This window comes from Sciurus carolinensis, chromosome 1, assembly GCF_902686445.1.
Source record: "Sciurus carolinensis chromosome 1, mSciCar1.2, whole genome shotgun sequence".
NCBI lineage: Eukaryota > Metazoa > Chordata > Mammalia > Rodentia > Sciuridae > Sciurus > Sciurus carolinensis.
The window spans coordinates 95,900,569-95,913,698 of record NC_062213.1 but is presented as its reverse complement, the minus strand read 5'-3'; the positions used below and the strand labels follow the sequence as shown (position 1 = coordinate 95,913,698).

Below are 13,130 nucleotides of genomic sequence, written 5' to 3'. Positions count from 1 at the left end.
GGTATCCTCCCATCACGGGTGAAATGAGAAGTACTGACGGAAGGATGGACTGTGGCCCAAACCCCCTGGCTCTGAAGATTGGGACTCCAAAGCCCAGCCAGTAGCCTAAACCTCCCAAGAGGAGAAAGAATTTAAAATGAAACATGTAACCCTGGAATTGAGGAAAGGATAACACCACCCAAGACCTGATAGGGTGAGGGCCCAGAGCAGAGCAGGGCGCAACGCGAGTTGCCTAGGAGGGAGCGCGCCCAGGGCGGGGCGTAGGCTGTGGAGAGGGTTGGGGCCGCCCCGCAACCCGGTCCGCTCAGCTAGCTGCGGGTGGGGGTGGGGGGCTGGGTGGGAAGGGGCGTGTGCCAGCGCACGCGCGCTCCCGGAAAGGAGAGGTCTCAAAGCAAGAACGGGCGGGCCCAGTTTTTCGGAAGGGAGTATCAGGGGTGTTTGTGAGCGTCTAGGGCCCGACGGTGCCGAAGAAAGGAAGAGGGCACCATGGCTGCCCTACTACTGCTGCCCCTGCTACTGCTGCTGCCTCTGCTGCTACTGAAGCTACACCTCTGGACGCAGTTGCGCTGGCTCGCGGCCGACTTGGCCTTCACGGTGCGCGCCCTACGCTGCAAAAGAAGTCTTCAAGCTCGTGCGCTGGCTGCGGCTGCCGCGGACCCAGAAAGTCCCGAGGCGGGCTGCAGCCTGGCCTGGCGCCTCGCGCAACTGGCTCAGCAACGCCCCACGCACACCTTTCTCATTCACGGCGCAAGGCGCTTTAGTTACGCGGAGGCAGAGCGTGAAAGTAACCGGATTGCGCGCGCCTTCTTGCGCGCGCGGGCCTGGGACCAGGGACCCGGCGGCGGCAGCAGGGCGGCGGGGCGCTTGTGTGCAGGAGACCCGGCTGCCGGAAGCAGCGCGGCACTTGCTGAATGTGCAGACGATGGGTTGGGCAGAGGTGAAGGACCCGTGGTCCCTCTGGCACCTGGGGCGACCGTGGCGCTGCTCCTACCAGCCAGCCCAGAATTCCTGTGGCTCTGGTTCGGGCTGGCCAAGGCTGGCCTGTGCACGGCCTTTGTGCCCACCGCCCTGCGTCGGGGCCCCCTGCTGCATTGCCTCCGCAGTTGCAGCGCGCGCGCGCTGGTGCTGGCGCCAGGTAAGGCTGGAGCACCGAACTGACCAAGGCAGGGCCAGCCACCAGGAGGGGAGTGTCTGTAGTCGGGGAAGGACTTGGTCTTATCTCTGGGCCTGGGAAACCCGCTAAACCATCTCCCTGGGCTGGGAAACCCGCTAAACTATCTCCCTGGGGTTCAGAAGTGAGTGGGGATATGAGTCCCTGGGTTTGCGAACAGATGTGCTGAATCTGGTTCCCAAAGAACCCTCACAAGGAGTGGGACTTCAGGTCCATGCCCTTCACCTTCATCCAAGAGCAGTGCAAAGGGGCACGGAGAACTGGCCACAGGGTGAGAAAGTTTCCACAGACGCGGAGTTGTGCTTTCCTACCCCTCTAGAGTTCCTGGAGTCCCTGAGGCCTGACCTGCCGGCCCTGAGAGCTATGGGGCTCCACCTGTGGACTACAGGTCCTGAAACCCATGTTTCGGGAATCAGAGATTTTCTGACTGAGGCAGCAGCCGAAGTAGATGAGCCAGTGCCAGGGTACCTCTCTGCCCCACAGAACATAACGGACACATGCTTGTACATCTTCACCTCTGGTACCACAGGTGAGGGCTGGACACTATGCTTACCTCCCAGAAACTAAGGCAGAGGAAGGAAGGGTCTGGGAACAGGAACTGGGACCTCCTTGGCTCTGAGCCCACCTTTTCAAATCTCCCAGAGAGAATACCTATCCTTCTCTCTTTCTCCAGCCCTCCTGCTCCCTCTTCATTCTCACCTCTGCAAACTACCCACATTTCCTGGGTGACAGGACCTCTCTCTGATTTCTGATTTTTCTGATTCTGACCTGTCTGCCTGCCCCACCTCTCCCATCAGGGGGAAAACAGGGAGCTGGGACTTGGAGCTGAGGCTTTCCCCTGATCACCCCCCCCTATTTCCACCACCTCACAGGCCTCCCCAAGGCTGCTCGGATCAGTCACCTGAAGATCTTACAATGCCAGGGATTCTACCAGTTGTGCGGTGTCCACCAGGAGGATGTGATCTACCTCGCTCTCCCACTCTACCACATGTCTGGCTCCCTGTTGGGCATTGTGGGCTGCATGGGCATTGGTCAGTCTCCCCCAACCCACCCCCACTCATTCCTCCAGGGAATGTTTATTAAGTACCAACTGTGACACGCTTCCCTGGGGACGCGTCCTGAGGGTAGAGAATCCAGAGGAAGGAGGAGGCAGGGCCTTACTCTCTGGAGCTCTTGGTACAGTGGGAAATAGGTACCATGTTTCATTCTCTGCCTACAGATTGAGTGACTAGGGAGGCCAAACAGTTCACAGAACTCCAGACTCCAGGGACAAAGTGAAGCAAGGGTTCTGTCAGTCTAGAAAAAGGCAGAGAAGAGGGTGGGACTTGAGCCGGGGTACAGGAATGGAATATCTGGGACTGGGAATCTGAAAAGGGTCATTAATCTCTCCAAGGCATGGGTAGAAAAGAAGGACTGTACCTTGATCCATACCTTGACCTGCTAAAAGGTATGGATCTCCCTGTGGCTTCTCCCCAGGGAACTTGCACAGCTAGTGTCTGGGAAGGCGGGGATGGGCTGTTAACCTCTCCTTCCCTCCTCCCTTCCTGCTTCTGGCAGGGGCCACAGTGGTGCTGAAGTCCAAGTTCTCAGCTGGCCAGTTTTGGGAGGACTGCCAGGAGCACAGGGTGACGGTGTTCCAGTACATCGGGGAGTTGTGCCGATACCTTGTCAACCAGCCCCCGGTGCGTTGACGCAGGGCTAGGTCACAGGGACAAAGATGGACAATGGGAAACACTGACACAGTTGTCTGGGAGTTGGAGGGAGAGAAGCAAGGAGAAGAAAATGGTGGTGGCATACAAGGAGCCCGAGATGGCCTAGGCTATCTGATGCTTAGGGCATCTGAAAGAGGTCACAGTGGGAGGGGACTTCACCTTGGTGAACTGGCATTGTGGTGTGAAGTCCCTGCCTCTCTCCCACTTGTTTCAGAGCAAAGCAGAACATGGCCATAAGGTCCGGCTGGCAGTGGGCAGTGGGCTGCGCCCAGACACCTGGGCACGTTTTGTGCAGCGCTTTGGACCTCTGCAGGTGCTGGAGACGTATGGACTGACAGAGGGCAACGTGGCCACTTTCAACTACACAGGACAGCGTGGTGCTGTGGGACGTGCTTCCTGGCTTTACAAGGTGAGAGGAACCCCACAGAATGGTGGGAGACTGGTGGGAAGGAGGGCCCACGCAACTGGAATGACCCAGTGCTGGGTTTCCCTTCCCCCAGCACATCTTCCCCTTCTCTTTGATTCGATATGATGTCACCACAGGGGAGCCTATTCGGGATGCCCAGGGGCGCTGTGTGGCCACAACTCCAGGTTTGTGCTCAAGTTGGTTGGGTGGTGGTGGTGAAGGATTAGAGTTGGTGAATGGGGCAGGGACAGGGTTCAGGAAGCTCTGGGTGAAGTGGACAGTCACTCCTGACCCCAGTGACTCTGCCAGGTGAGCCAGGGCTGCTGATAGCCCCTGTAAACCAGCAGTCCCCATTCTTGGGCTACGCTGGGGGGTCAGAGCTGACCCAGCGAAAACTGCTAATGGATGTCTTCCGGCCTGGAGATGTTTTCTTCAACTCTGGGGACCTGTTGGTCTGCGATGACCAAGGCTTTCTCCGCTTCCATGATCGTACTGGAGACACCTTCAGGTATCTCTTCATAACTTGTCTGATTCCTTACTCTAGACATCTGATCTCTGTGACCCAAACCTTGGACAACTCAACTCCCTAATTTCCTGCCTCAACCCAGATTCTCATCCAATCTCTCATTCTCAGACCTCATGAACACTTAATCCCTGTGATAATTTGTTACTCTGACTTCTGACCTCTTTCTCTCCCCATCAAGCTCCCAAGCCTCTGACCACTGACTTCTAGTTTCAGATCTCTTTTCTCCAACAGGTGGAAAGGGGAGAATGTAGCCACAACTGAGGTGGCAGAAGTCTTCGAGGCCCTGGATTTTCTTCAGGAGGTGAATGTCTACGGAGTCACTGTGCCAGGTACCTAAGCATGGAAGGACGGGGAGGTTTCCAGTCCATCACCCCAAATTGGTAATGATTAGGTGCCAGAAGCCTTCCTGGTGGCCAGCCATGGAAGGGCTAACACTGCTCTCTATCCCCTCCAGGGCAGGAAGGCAGGGCTGGAATGGCAGCCCTGGTTCTGCGTCCCCCGCATGCTTTAGACCTCGTGCAGCTCTACACCCATGTTTCTGAGAACTTGCCCCCTTATGCCTGGCCTCGGTTCCTAAGGCTTCAGGTAAGCAGCCACTCCTGCCCCAACCCCTTCACCCCAATCTCCACAACAGTTGGTGATTCCTAAACTCCACAAAGTGTACGCCCACGTAAGACACTATAAGAGAAAGAACAGCGCCTTCACAGACACATGCTCTGCGTTCCCCCCCTTTTCTTATCCACCTCCTTCCCCAGGCCTGGATGGATCTTTCTCTTCCCTGTCACATCCTCCCCTTAACCTTATCTAATGGCCCCGTCCCCAGGTTTGCCCCTTAACAAAATTCAGACAACTCACCTATATCTGAGCAGAATATATTTTCCTTCAACACCCTTTGACCCCCTTCCTTTTCCAGGAATCTTTGGCTACTACTGAGACCTTCAAACAGCAGAAGGTTCGAATGGCAAATGAGGGCTTTAATCCGAGCGTACTCTCTGACCCACTCTACATTCTGGACCAGGTTGTAGGTGCCTATCTGCCCCTCACCCCAGCACGGTACAATGCCCTCCTCACTGGGGACCTTCGAATCTGAGACCTTCCGTGCCCGAGGCACCTGAGGGACTCTCAGGGGTGCTAGCCATTATGAGTGTACCAGGGGCTGTCAGGGATCTTTTTTATATTGGCTTATTGTCATTTTGTAATAAATGGGACCAGAGCCAATGTGACTTTTTCTTTCTGATCTGCACGTCTTCCTTCTGAGCCTGTGTATGGAACTGCTTTTCCTCTGGAGCCATAGGCTCCTTCATGCCTGTCCTGACTGTAGGTGGCCTGAGCCCAGTGTCTGGACCTTGCTGATCCTGATCCTGGGAAAATCCCTGGTGGTTGATGTTTGTGAGTCTGTGAACCCCATCCTAATTGGGTTTTGTTTGCTTATTTATTCTCAGTACTGGGGATTGAACCCAGGGGTGCTTTACCACTGAGCTACAGCTCCTTTTTATTTTTTATTTTGAGACAGGGTCTTGCTAAGTTGCCCAGGCTGGTCTTGAACTTGTGATCCTCCTACCTCAGCCTCCCAAACAGCTTTGATTACAGGTATGCCCCATCACACCAAGCTCCCATCTCAGTTTTACTCCTAGTACAGAGCCCCACTGCACTCCGGGGAGCTGGAGGGCCTGAGGGATTGGCTCAAACAGCAGAGGTAGACGGAGACACCCAGAAATGCTGTGCACTCTGGCCAACCCACACTTCTCCACAGCATCAGGTGTCGTTAGGGCCTGGGGAAGTCTTAACCTAGCAAACACAAACTTTAGATTTGGGGGAAATTAATGGGCTGGGATGTACCCAGTGGTAGAATACTTACCTAGCATGCATGAGACCCTTGGTTCAATCCCTAGCAACACACACACACAAAGACATCCTCAATTCGGGGAATCTATGATCTAGACTCCCCTCCTCCTCACAGCTGAAAAGCCAGCCACTGAGGAGACGGGTGGGGCTCCTCAGCCTCCTGCTCTCAGCTGGTGCAGTTTGCGGCTCCTCCTGGAGTAGGGCTCAGAGTGCCTGTGTATGTGGTAGCATGAGGAATGGTGGGAATACAAAGGAAAAAGACTTCTCATGGCCCCAGAATGAAGTGTACGAAAGTTCACCATCTGAAAGGTTTAAATGATGGAACTCTGTGTCTCCTAGGAAATAAAGTGCCTCTGCTTTGTGCTATGGGTATTCAAGATGTTCTGCTCCTTTCTCCTGGATTATCTCTCCTTCCAACCCCTCTCTCCAGCATAAGAGATCAGAGGACATTCCCCACTGCCAAGCTTGGGTCCCCATTGCCAACCTCTGCCAGTTCCAAAACTTGAGTCTTGCTCCATGTCCACCAGCAAGCCCAGTTGAGCCTCACTGACAGTAGAGCACATGCCGAGGTATAGGTGACAGTCTCACACACCCACCAGTATGTTAGGGATTTGGCTCATGATGCTCACCTTTTCAGACAGCTCCAGGAAGACCGAAACTGTGCACCTGGGGCTGTGGAGCAGGTGGGTAGGAGTGGCTCTTGTGGTTGCTCGCCCAGGTCTCCCAGGCCCAGGAGTGGAACAGCCACGTCCTTTTGTGGAATCCCACACTAAGGTCTTTTCCCCACATTACCTGTTTCATTTGGTCTAAATCTGCACCTTTTGAGAGCTGCTAACCACACAAGGCTACTAAATGCTAGTCCAAAATGGGTTGTAGTAAATATAGAATGTACACCAGGTGTTAAAGATGTAGTAGAGGAGCCAAAGAAATGACTCGTTTTGGAGAGCGCTCGCCTAGCATGCGCAAGGGCCACTGTTTGAATCCCTGGTGCCTCAGATGAGGAGAAAAAAAAAAAAAAGATGTAGTAGAAAAAAAATTAAAACATTTTATTAATAATTGTTTTGTAGCTGGGTGTTGGTGGTACATAGGAGGATGAGGTGGGAGAATCACTTGAGCCCTGTTCAAGGCCAGTCTGGGCAACATAGCAGGACCCATATCAAAAATACCCCAGTAAGCTGGGTGTGGTGCCATGCACCTATAATCCCAGCAGCTCCAGAAGCTGAGGCGGGAGGATCACAAGTTCAAAGCCAGCCTCAGCAATTTAACAAGACCCTGTCTCTAAATAAAATATAAAAAAGGGCCGGGGATGTGGCTCTGTGGTTAAGCACTTCTGGGCTCAAGTCCCTGTACCCCCCCCCAAAAAAAAAAAAAAAAAACAGCACAGACATAAATATGTTTTATAATAAATAAATATATATAATATAATAAATAAATGTTTTATATTGCTTACATGCTTAAATAGTATTTTGAATATACTGAGTTAAATAAAACATTGAATTTTGCTTTTTTCTTATTATTTTTTTTTTATGTTACTGAGGAACTTGTAATCCTCCTGCCTCAGCTTCCCCAGCAGCTTCGAGTATAGTTATGCACCACTGTGGGGCTGGCTTGGTTTTTGCTTTATAAAATGTGGCTATTAGAACATTTAGAATTACATTTGTGGCTCACATATTTCTACTGAATGGTGCTGGCCTAAATCCTAACTTCACACCTCACTCTAATCCCACAAATACCAAGTGTAACATGTCAGTTGTGCCTGCAGGAACCCTGCTGTTCAGCATGTGCCCTTTCTCAAGGCCAACTGAGAGAAAGAGGATTTTGTTACAGTGGATTGAGCCAGAGGCAGACCTGGCTATCTGTCCTCCAGTTCATTTGGCTCTCAGCTACTACTGGTAGAACTGCAAAGCTTCCAAGGAGGCAACGTGTGATTCAAAAGAATTGGGTTTCAAGTTACCATGATTAAAACTAAAAACAAATTTTAAAGGAATTAGGCTTTCTACCAAAAAAAAATTAATTTAAGTGAAAAATGGAATTATGAGAAAATTGCAAAGATGAACTGAGCTGGACTTCAGGTGGTGAGTTCCCTTTCTCTGAGGTTGGTCAACTGAGACGCCCACAATGCAAAGATAAGACAGTCTAGTCAGAGGACATCTGTGTCACCTCTCATTACATTCTTGAATCACGGAAGGGGGTCTTAGGTCTGTAGAGCCTTCTGTGGGGACTTTAGGCCACGTGTCCTTGACACGTTAGGCTAAGGGACAGTCCTTGGCAAATCATCAGTCTCAAGGCAAGAGTCAGCAAACTATACTGGCCTGGTTTTGTAGGGCCAGCAGAACAGGCTAATCAAAGTTTTTATATTTTAGGTGGTTGAAAACAATCAAAATGTTTCATGACATATAAAAATTATAGGAGTTCAATTTTCAGTGTCTGTAAAGTTTTGCTGGTAAAGTCATTCCTTTGCAGTTGTGGCTATTTTCTTGCTAAGCCAGCAAAATGAGTGATCATGACAGGTATCTCGGCCTGCAAAGTGTTAACTACTTATTGAGTGGCTCTGAAAGAGAAAAATTTGTCTACCGCTGCTCCAGGTCTTCGTCCTGCCTTCGCTGGGCATCAATTTTTCAAGCCGAGATCGTGGGGCACCTTATGGACTTCATGGAGTAGGGAGGCGGCTCGAGAGGACAGGCGATACTTGGTGATCGCTCCTGGTGGGACTTAGCAAAACGTTCCTAACCTCGCCGCTACCTGGACAACTAATCGGAGAAAGCGGTAAGGCACCGGCATTGCTGCCCACTCTGGGGCGGACAGCAGCGGAGTCCGCCCGGTGACACCCACACGGCCACGACACGCGCTCCCGTAAACCGAGTTTGAAGCGCAAGCGCAGACCGGCGCCTACTCGGCTCTGGGTACACCGGGAAGACCCACCCAGCCGGAGAAGGGGGAGGAGTCATCCTAGCTGGGTGGGGCGAACCGTTCCTCACCGCCTACTCAGGAAAGGCGCCTGCGTATTTGTGCGCTGCAGCCACTACCCAAACTCAGAGAAGAGGGGTGGAGCCGAAGGTACCTGGCGTGTTTCTCCCTGATTCTTCTAGCCAGCAAACAGCGGGAGGAATTTTTCTTTTCTTTCTTTTTTTTTTTTTTTGCGGTGCTGGGAATGGAACCCAGGGCCTCACTCACGCTAGGCAAGCACTTTATACTGAGCTATACTCCCAGCCCAAGAAATTTTTAAATTGAGTTATAATTCATATATTTTAAAATTCGTTCTTTTAGCTGGGCGTGGTGGCATGCCTGTAATCCCAAGGACTCAAAAAGCTGGGGCAGGAGAATCCCAGCCAACCTCAGCAATTTAGAGAGGCCCTACGCAATATAACGAGACCCTGTCTTAGATAAAAAGAAAGAGCTGGGTATGTAACTCAGTGGTTAAGAGCCCTGGGTTCAATCCCCTGTCTCAAACAATACAAACAAAAACAACAACAAATAATATAAACTTTTAAATTGTGAAGTTCAGTGTCTAGCATAGTCTTGAAGTCGTGCAACCATAGCTAGTAATTCAGAATCCTTTTCCTAAAGAAAGAAATTCCTACCTATTAGCATTATCCATTCCTCTCTCCCCGCTAGCCTCTGGCAGCCATTGATTTATTTTCTGGCTCTGTGGATTTGCCTATTCTAGACATTCCATATAAATGGAATTGTATAAATGAAAGCCTTTTGTATCTGGTTTCTTTCACTTAGCATAATGTTTTCAAGGTTCATCCAAGTTATAACATGTACCAGTCTTTCTTTTCTTTCTTCTTCTTCTTCTTTTTTGTAGTGGGGATTAACACAGGTGTGCTTCCACTGAGCTACATCCCCAGCACTTTTTCATTTTTATTTTTATTTTTTTTTATTTCTGAGGCAGGGTCTTGCTGAGTCATCCAGGCTGGCTCCCAAATAGCTGGAATTACATGGATGGGTCACCATGTCCTGCTATCTCATTCCTTTGTAAGACTGAATAATATTCTAGTGTATGGCTATACCACATTATGTTTATGCATCTGTTGATGGGCATTTGGACTGTTTACGTTTTGGCTATTTGAATAATACTACTATGAATATCCTCATAGAAGTTTTTATGTAGCCAGGCGTGGTGGTGGATTCCTGTAATCCCAGGGACTCAAGAGAATCTCAAATTCAAGGCCAACCTCAGCAATTTAGCAAGCCCTGTCTCAAAAAAAATAAAAACAATGGAGCTGGGGTTGTGGCTCAGTGGTGGAGTGTTTGCCCAGCATATGTGGAGACACTGGATTTGATTCTCAGCATTACGTAAAAGACAAAAGAAAGATATTGGGTCCATCTACAACTAAAAACATTTCAAAAAAATAAAACTAAAATGGTCTGGGGTGTAGCTCTGTGGTAAAGTGCCCTTGGGATTGATTCAATCCCAAGTACCAAAAAGAAAAACACAGAAGTTTTTTGTATAGAAATGTTATTTTATTTTTTAAAATTTGTTCTAATTAGTTATACATGACAGTAGAATGCATTTTGACACATCATACCTAAATGGAGTATAACTGAGATGTTATTTTCAATATTCTTAGGCATATACCTAGGAATGAAATTAGTGCTAGGTCAAATTATTAGTTTTATAAAAACAGTTTTCTGCAGTAGCTGCATAGTTTTAACATTCCCACCAGCAGTGTATTAGGGATCCAACATCTCTACTTCTCACCAACACTTTTTTTTTTTTTTTTTTTTTTTTTCCCTTTGTGGTGCTGAGGATTGAACTCAGGGCCTTGTGCATGCAAAGCAAGCACTCTTATCAACTGAGCTATATCCCCAGCTCATCACTTAAAAAAAAAAAAAAAAAAAAAAAGTGGAAAGGAAGGAGGAGGAGGAGAACAGGAAGAAGAGAGGGAGGAATGAGTCCTTGAATGCTTGCCCAAGCCTGGTGGCTGCTCCCGTTGTCCCAGCAGCTAACGAGGCTGAGGAAGGAGGATCCTTTGAGTCCAGGAGTTCTACATGACCTGACCTGTGCAACAAAAAAGTCCTTGGGTACCATGTGAGGCCCCAAGCCAGCTTGGGACATAGTGTGTCAAAAAATAGATACCAAAGAATGGGTAAAGCAAAAGGACACAAGGTTCCATCCGCATTCGAATGTCAAAAAGATTAATGATGGCACTGGAAACATTGAATATTTAAAAAGTATCAGTTCTGAGCAGTGGAGATACAAAGGAAGAGAAAGCATGAGAAACCCCCCTAGAGCACCAATTCCCAACTCTGGAAAACAGCATTTAAAAAGGAAAGAACTAATATTTGTCCCTCCTCTCCTCTGAGCTCTATTTCAGGATATCAGATTGTCCTAGCTGATAAGGGCTGATAAGGGACAGCTCCACGTTTGGTTGATCTTTCTTTCTTTTTTTCGGGGGGAGGGGTGCTCTGTTTGGTTTGTTTCTGGGAATTGAACCAAGGGGGCTCAACCACTGAGCCACATCCCAGGCCTTCTTAGTATTTTTTTAAATATTTTTAGAAGTTGATAGACCTTTTTTTTAATTCATTTATTTATATGTGGTGCTGAGAATCGAACCCAGTGCCTCACACGTGCTAGGCAAGTGCTCTACCACTGAGCCACAACCACAGCCCTTGTATTTTTATTTGGATACAGAGTCTCACTGAGTTGCTTAGGGCCTCACTAAATTGCTGAGGTTGGTTTGGAATTCAATCCTCCTGACTCAGCCTCCCTAGCTCTTGGGATTGTGGGCATGCGCCACTGCGCCAGGTGAGAGTTCTTATTTACAGAATTCCAGTTAATAAATGAAAAATATGAAAAAAGAATGGTAGAATTTGGAAGATCACACTGGCATCGTGGAACATGCCTGTAATCCGAGTGACTCAGAAGGCTGAATCAGAAGGATGACAAGGGGGGTTTTCAAGATGGCGGACTAGAGGGTGGCTGCATTTCATGTTGCTCCAGGACTCAGGATTCAAAAGAGGAGATAGTGAGAGACTTGGGACCAACTCAAAACCGCAGGGTGAGTCTCTCCCGTTGGGGAGGCGTCCCGGATGGGGCGGTAGTCCCAGAAGGATGACAAGTTCAAGGCCTGCCTGGGGAAATTCAGCAAGACCCTCAACAATTTAGCAAGACTTTGTCTTAAAATAGAAAATAAAATGGGTGGGGATGTAGCTCAGTGGTAAAACGCTCCTGGGTTCAATCCCCAGTCCAAAAAAAAAAAATAAATAAAAATTGGGAGATCATTTTGCAATCCATAGTAGTCAGGCAATTATCTTCAAGGATGCAACTCTGGAATACAAGGTTAAGGGAAAATCTTCACAGTGGGGCACTGGTTGTCAGTACCAGAAGCCCCTAATCAGTCTTAGAATCACTAAAAGTTGGACCACCAGACCTGATGTGTCCCCTGAAGAAACACAGCATGTGGTGCTCAGCACCACCTTATAAACTTTCTTGCCTAAAGTGAACCCTGATTAATCAGAGTCTCTACAGCCAACACCCATTTACAAAGGAGTATACTCACACCAAAGAAAGACAACGTGCAGGTCCAGAATATGGGAGATTCTACTGGAAAATTCACCCAGTGTCTTAAATAATGCATTGGTATTCAAATGGGGAAATAAAATTTCAGCAGAACAGTGTTTACTTTTGATTAGATCCTTTAGAGTCTTAACAATTAATGTAGTTAATAAACTTTTAAAAATTTTTTGGTACTGGGTATTTAAATTGAACCTACAGACACTTTACCACTGAGTAGCATTCTGAGTCCTTTTTATTTTTTATTTTGAGACAATATCTGCTAAATGGTTGAGGATGTCACTAAATTGCTGATGCTAACCTTGAATTTGCAATCCTCCTGTCTCAGCCTCCCTAATTGCTGGGATTACAGCCCTGCACCACCACGCATGGCTAGACCTTGTCCTTGGTCAGAGAGAGAGGAAAAAAGGAGAGAGAGAGAGAGAGAGAGAGAGAGAGAGAGAGAGAGAGAGAGAGAGAGAGAAATAAGGAAGAAAAAGAAACAGAAAGAAAGAGAGAGCAAGAGAAGGAAGGAAGGAAGGAAGGAAGGAAGGAAGGAAGGAAGGAGAACGAAAGAACAATAAAACAATTTTTGAGACAATCAGGGAAATCTGATTATGGACCAGGTATTAGATGATATTAAGGAATATTGTTAATTTTGTTAGATTTAATAATGACATTATGGTTATGAAAAAAGGCTTGTAATTGTTTAAAGATACACTTAAGTATATACATATGCAATGACATGGTGTCCTGGATTCATTTGAAAATACTCTATCAGAGAAAGGGAGAACCGTGAAATCCCAGTGACTGGAAGGACTGGGCCCGAATCAGTGGACAACAGGTGGGGAGTGGGCACTGTCTGGGACTGGGTCCTGTACAGCCCTGGGCAGAGAGTTCCGGAGCTCGGAGATTGGATTGTGGGTAGTGGGAGCCAGGCAGCAGCAGTGGTGGAGGCAGGAGCAGGAGGC

At 48.6% G+C, this 13,130-nt stretch overlaps 1 protein-coding gene across 1 annotated transcript; it reads left to right on the top strand.

Moving 5' to 3' along the window:
- The first annotated feature begins 361 nt into the window (after positions 1-361).
- On the top strand, positions 362-5,052 carry Slc27a3 (solute carrier family 27 member 3). The gene is made up of 10 exons (XM_047539698.1): positions 362-1,135; positions 1,491-1,700; positions 2,044-2,202; positions 2,729-2,853; positions 3,098-3,292; positions 3,384-3,474; positions 3,599-3,797; positions 4,047-4,144; positions 4,270-4,400; positions 4,729-5,052. Exons 1-10 carry the CDS (start codon positions 487-489, stop codon positions 4,903-4,905), a joined length of 2,034 nt encoding a protein of 677 aa, XP_047395654.1. The 5' UTR covers positions 362-486; the 3' UTR covers positions 4,906-5,052.
- The last annotated feature ends 8,078 nt before the right edge of the window (positions 5,053-13,130 follow it).

What these genes read in the sequence shown, in the direction of transcription:
- Slc27a3 (XM_047539698.1), top strand. Translation starts at nt 487, where the DNA reads ATGGCTGCCCTACTACTGCTGCCCCTGCTACTGCTGCTGCCTCTGCTG. An exon ending in CGCGCTGGTGCTGGCGCCAG is followed by an intron (nt 1,136 to 1,490) that starts GTAAGGCTGGAG and finishes CTACCCCTCTAG; the next exon opens with AGTTCCTGGAGTCCCTGAGG. An exon ending in CGTACTGGAGACACCTTCAG is followed by an intron (nt 3,798 to 4,046) that starts GTATCTCTTCAT and finishes TTTCTCCAACAG; the next exon opens with GTGGAAAGGGGAGAATGTAG.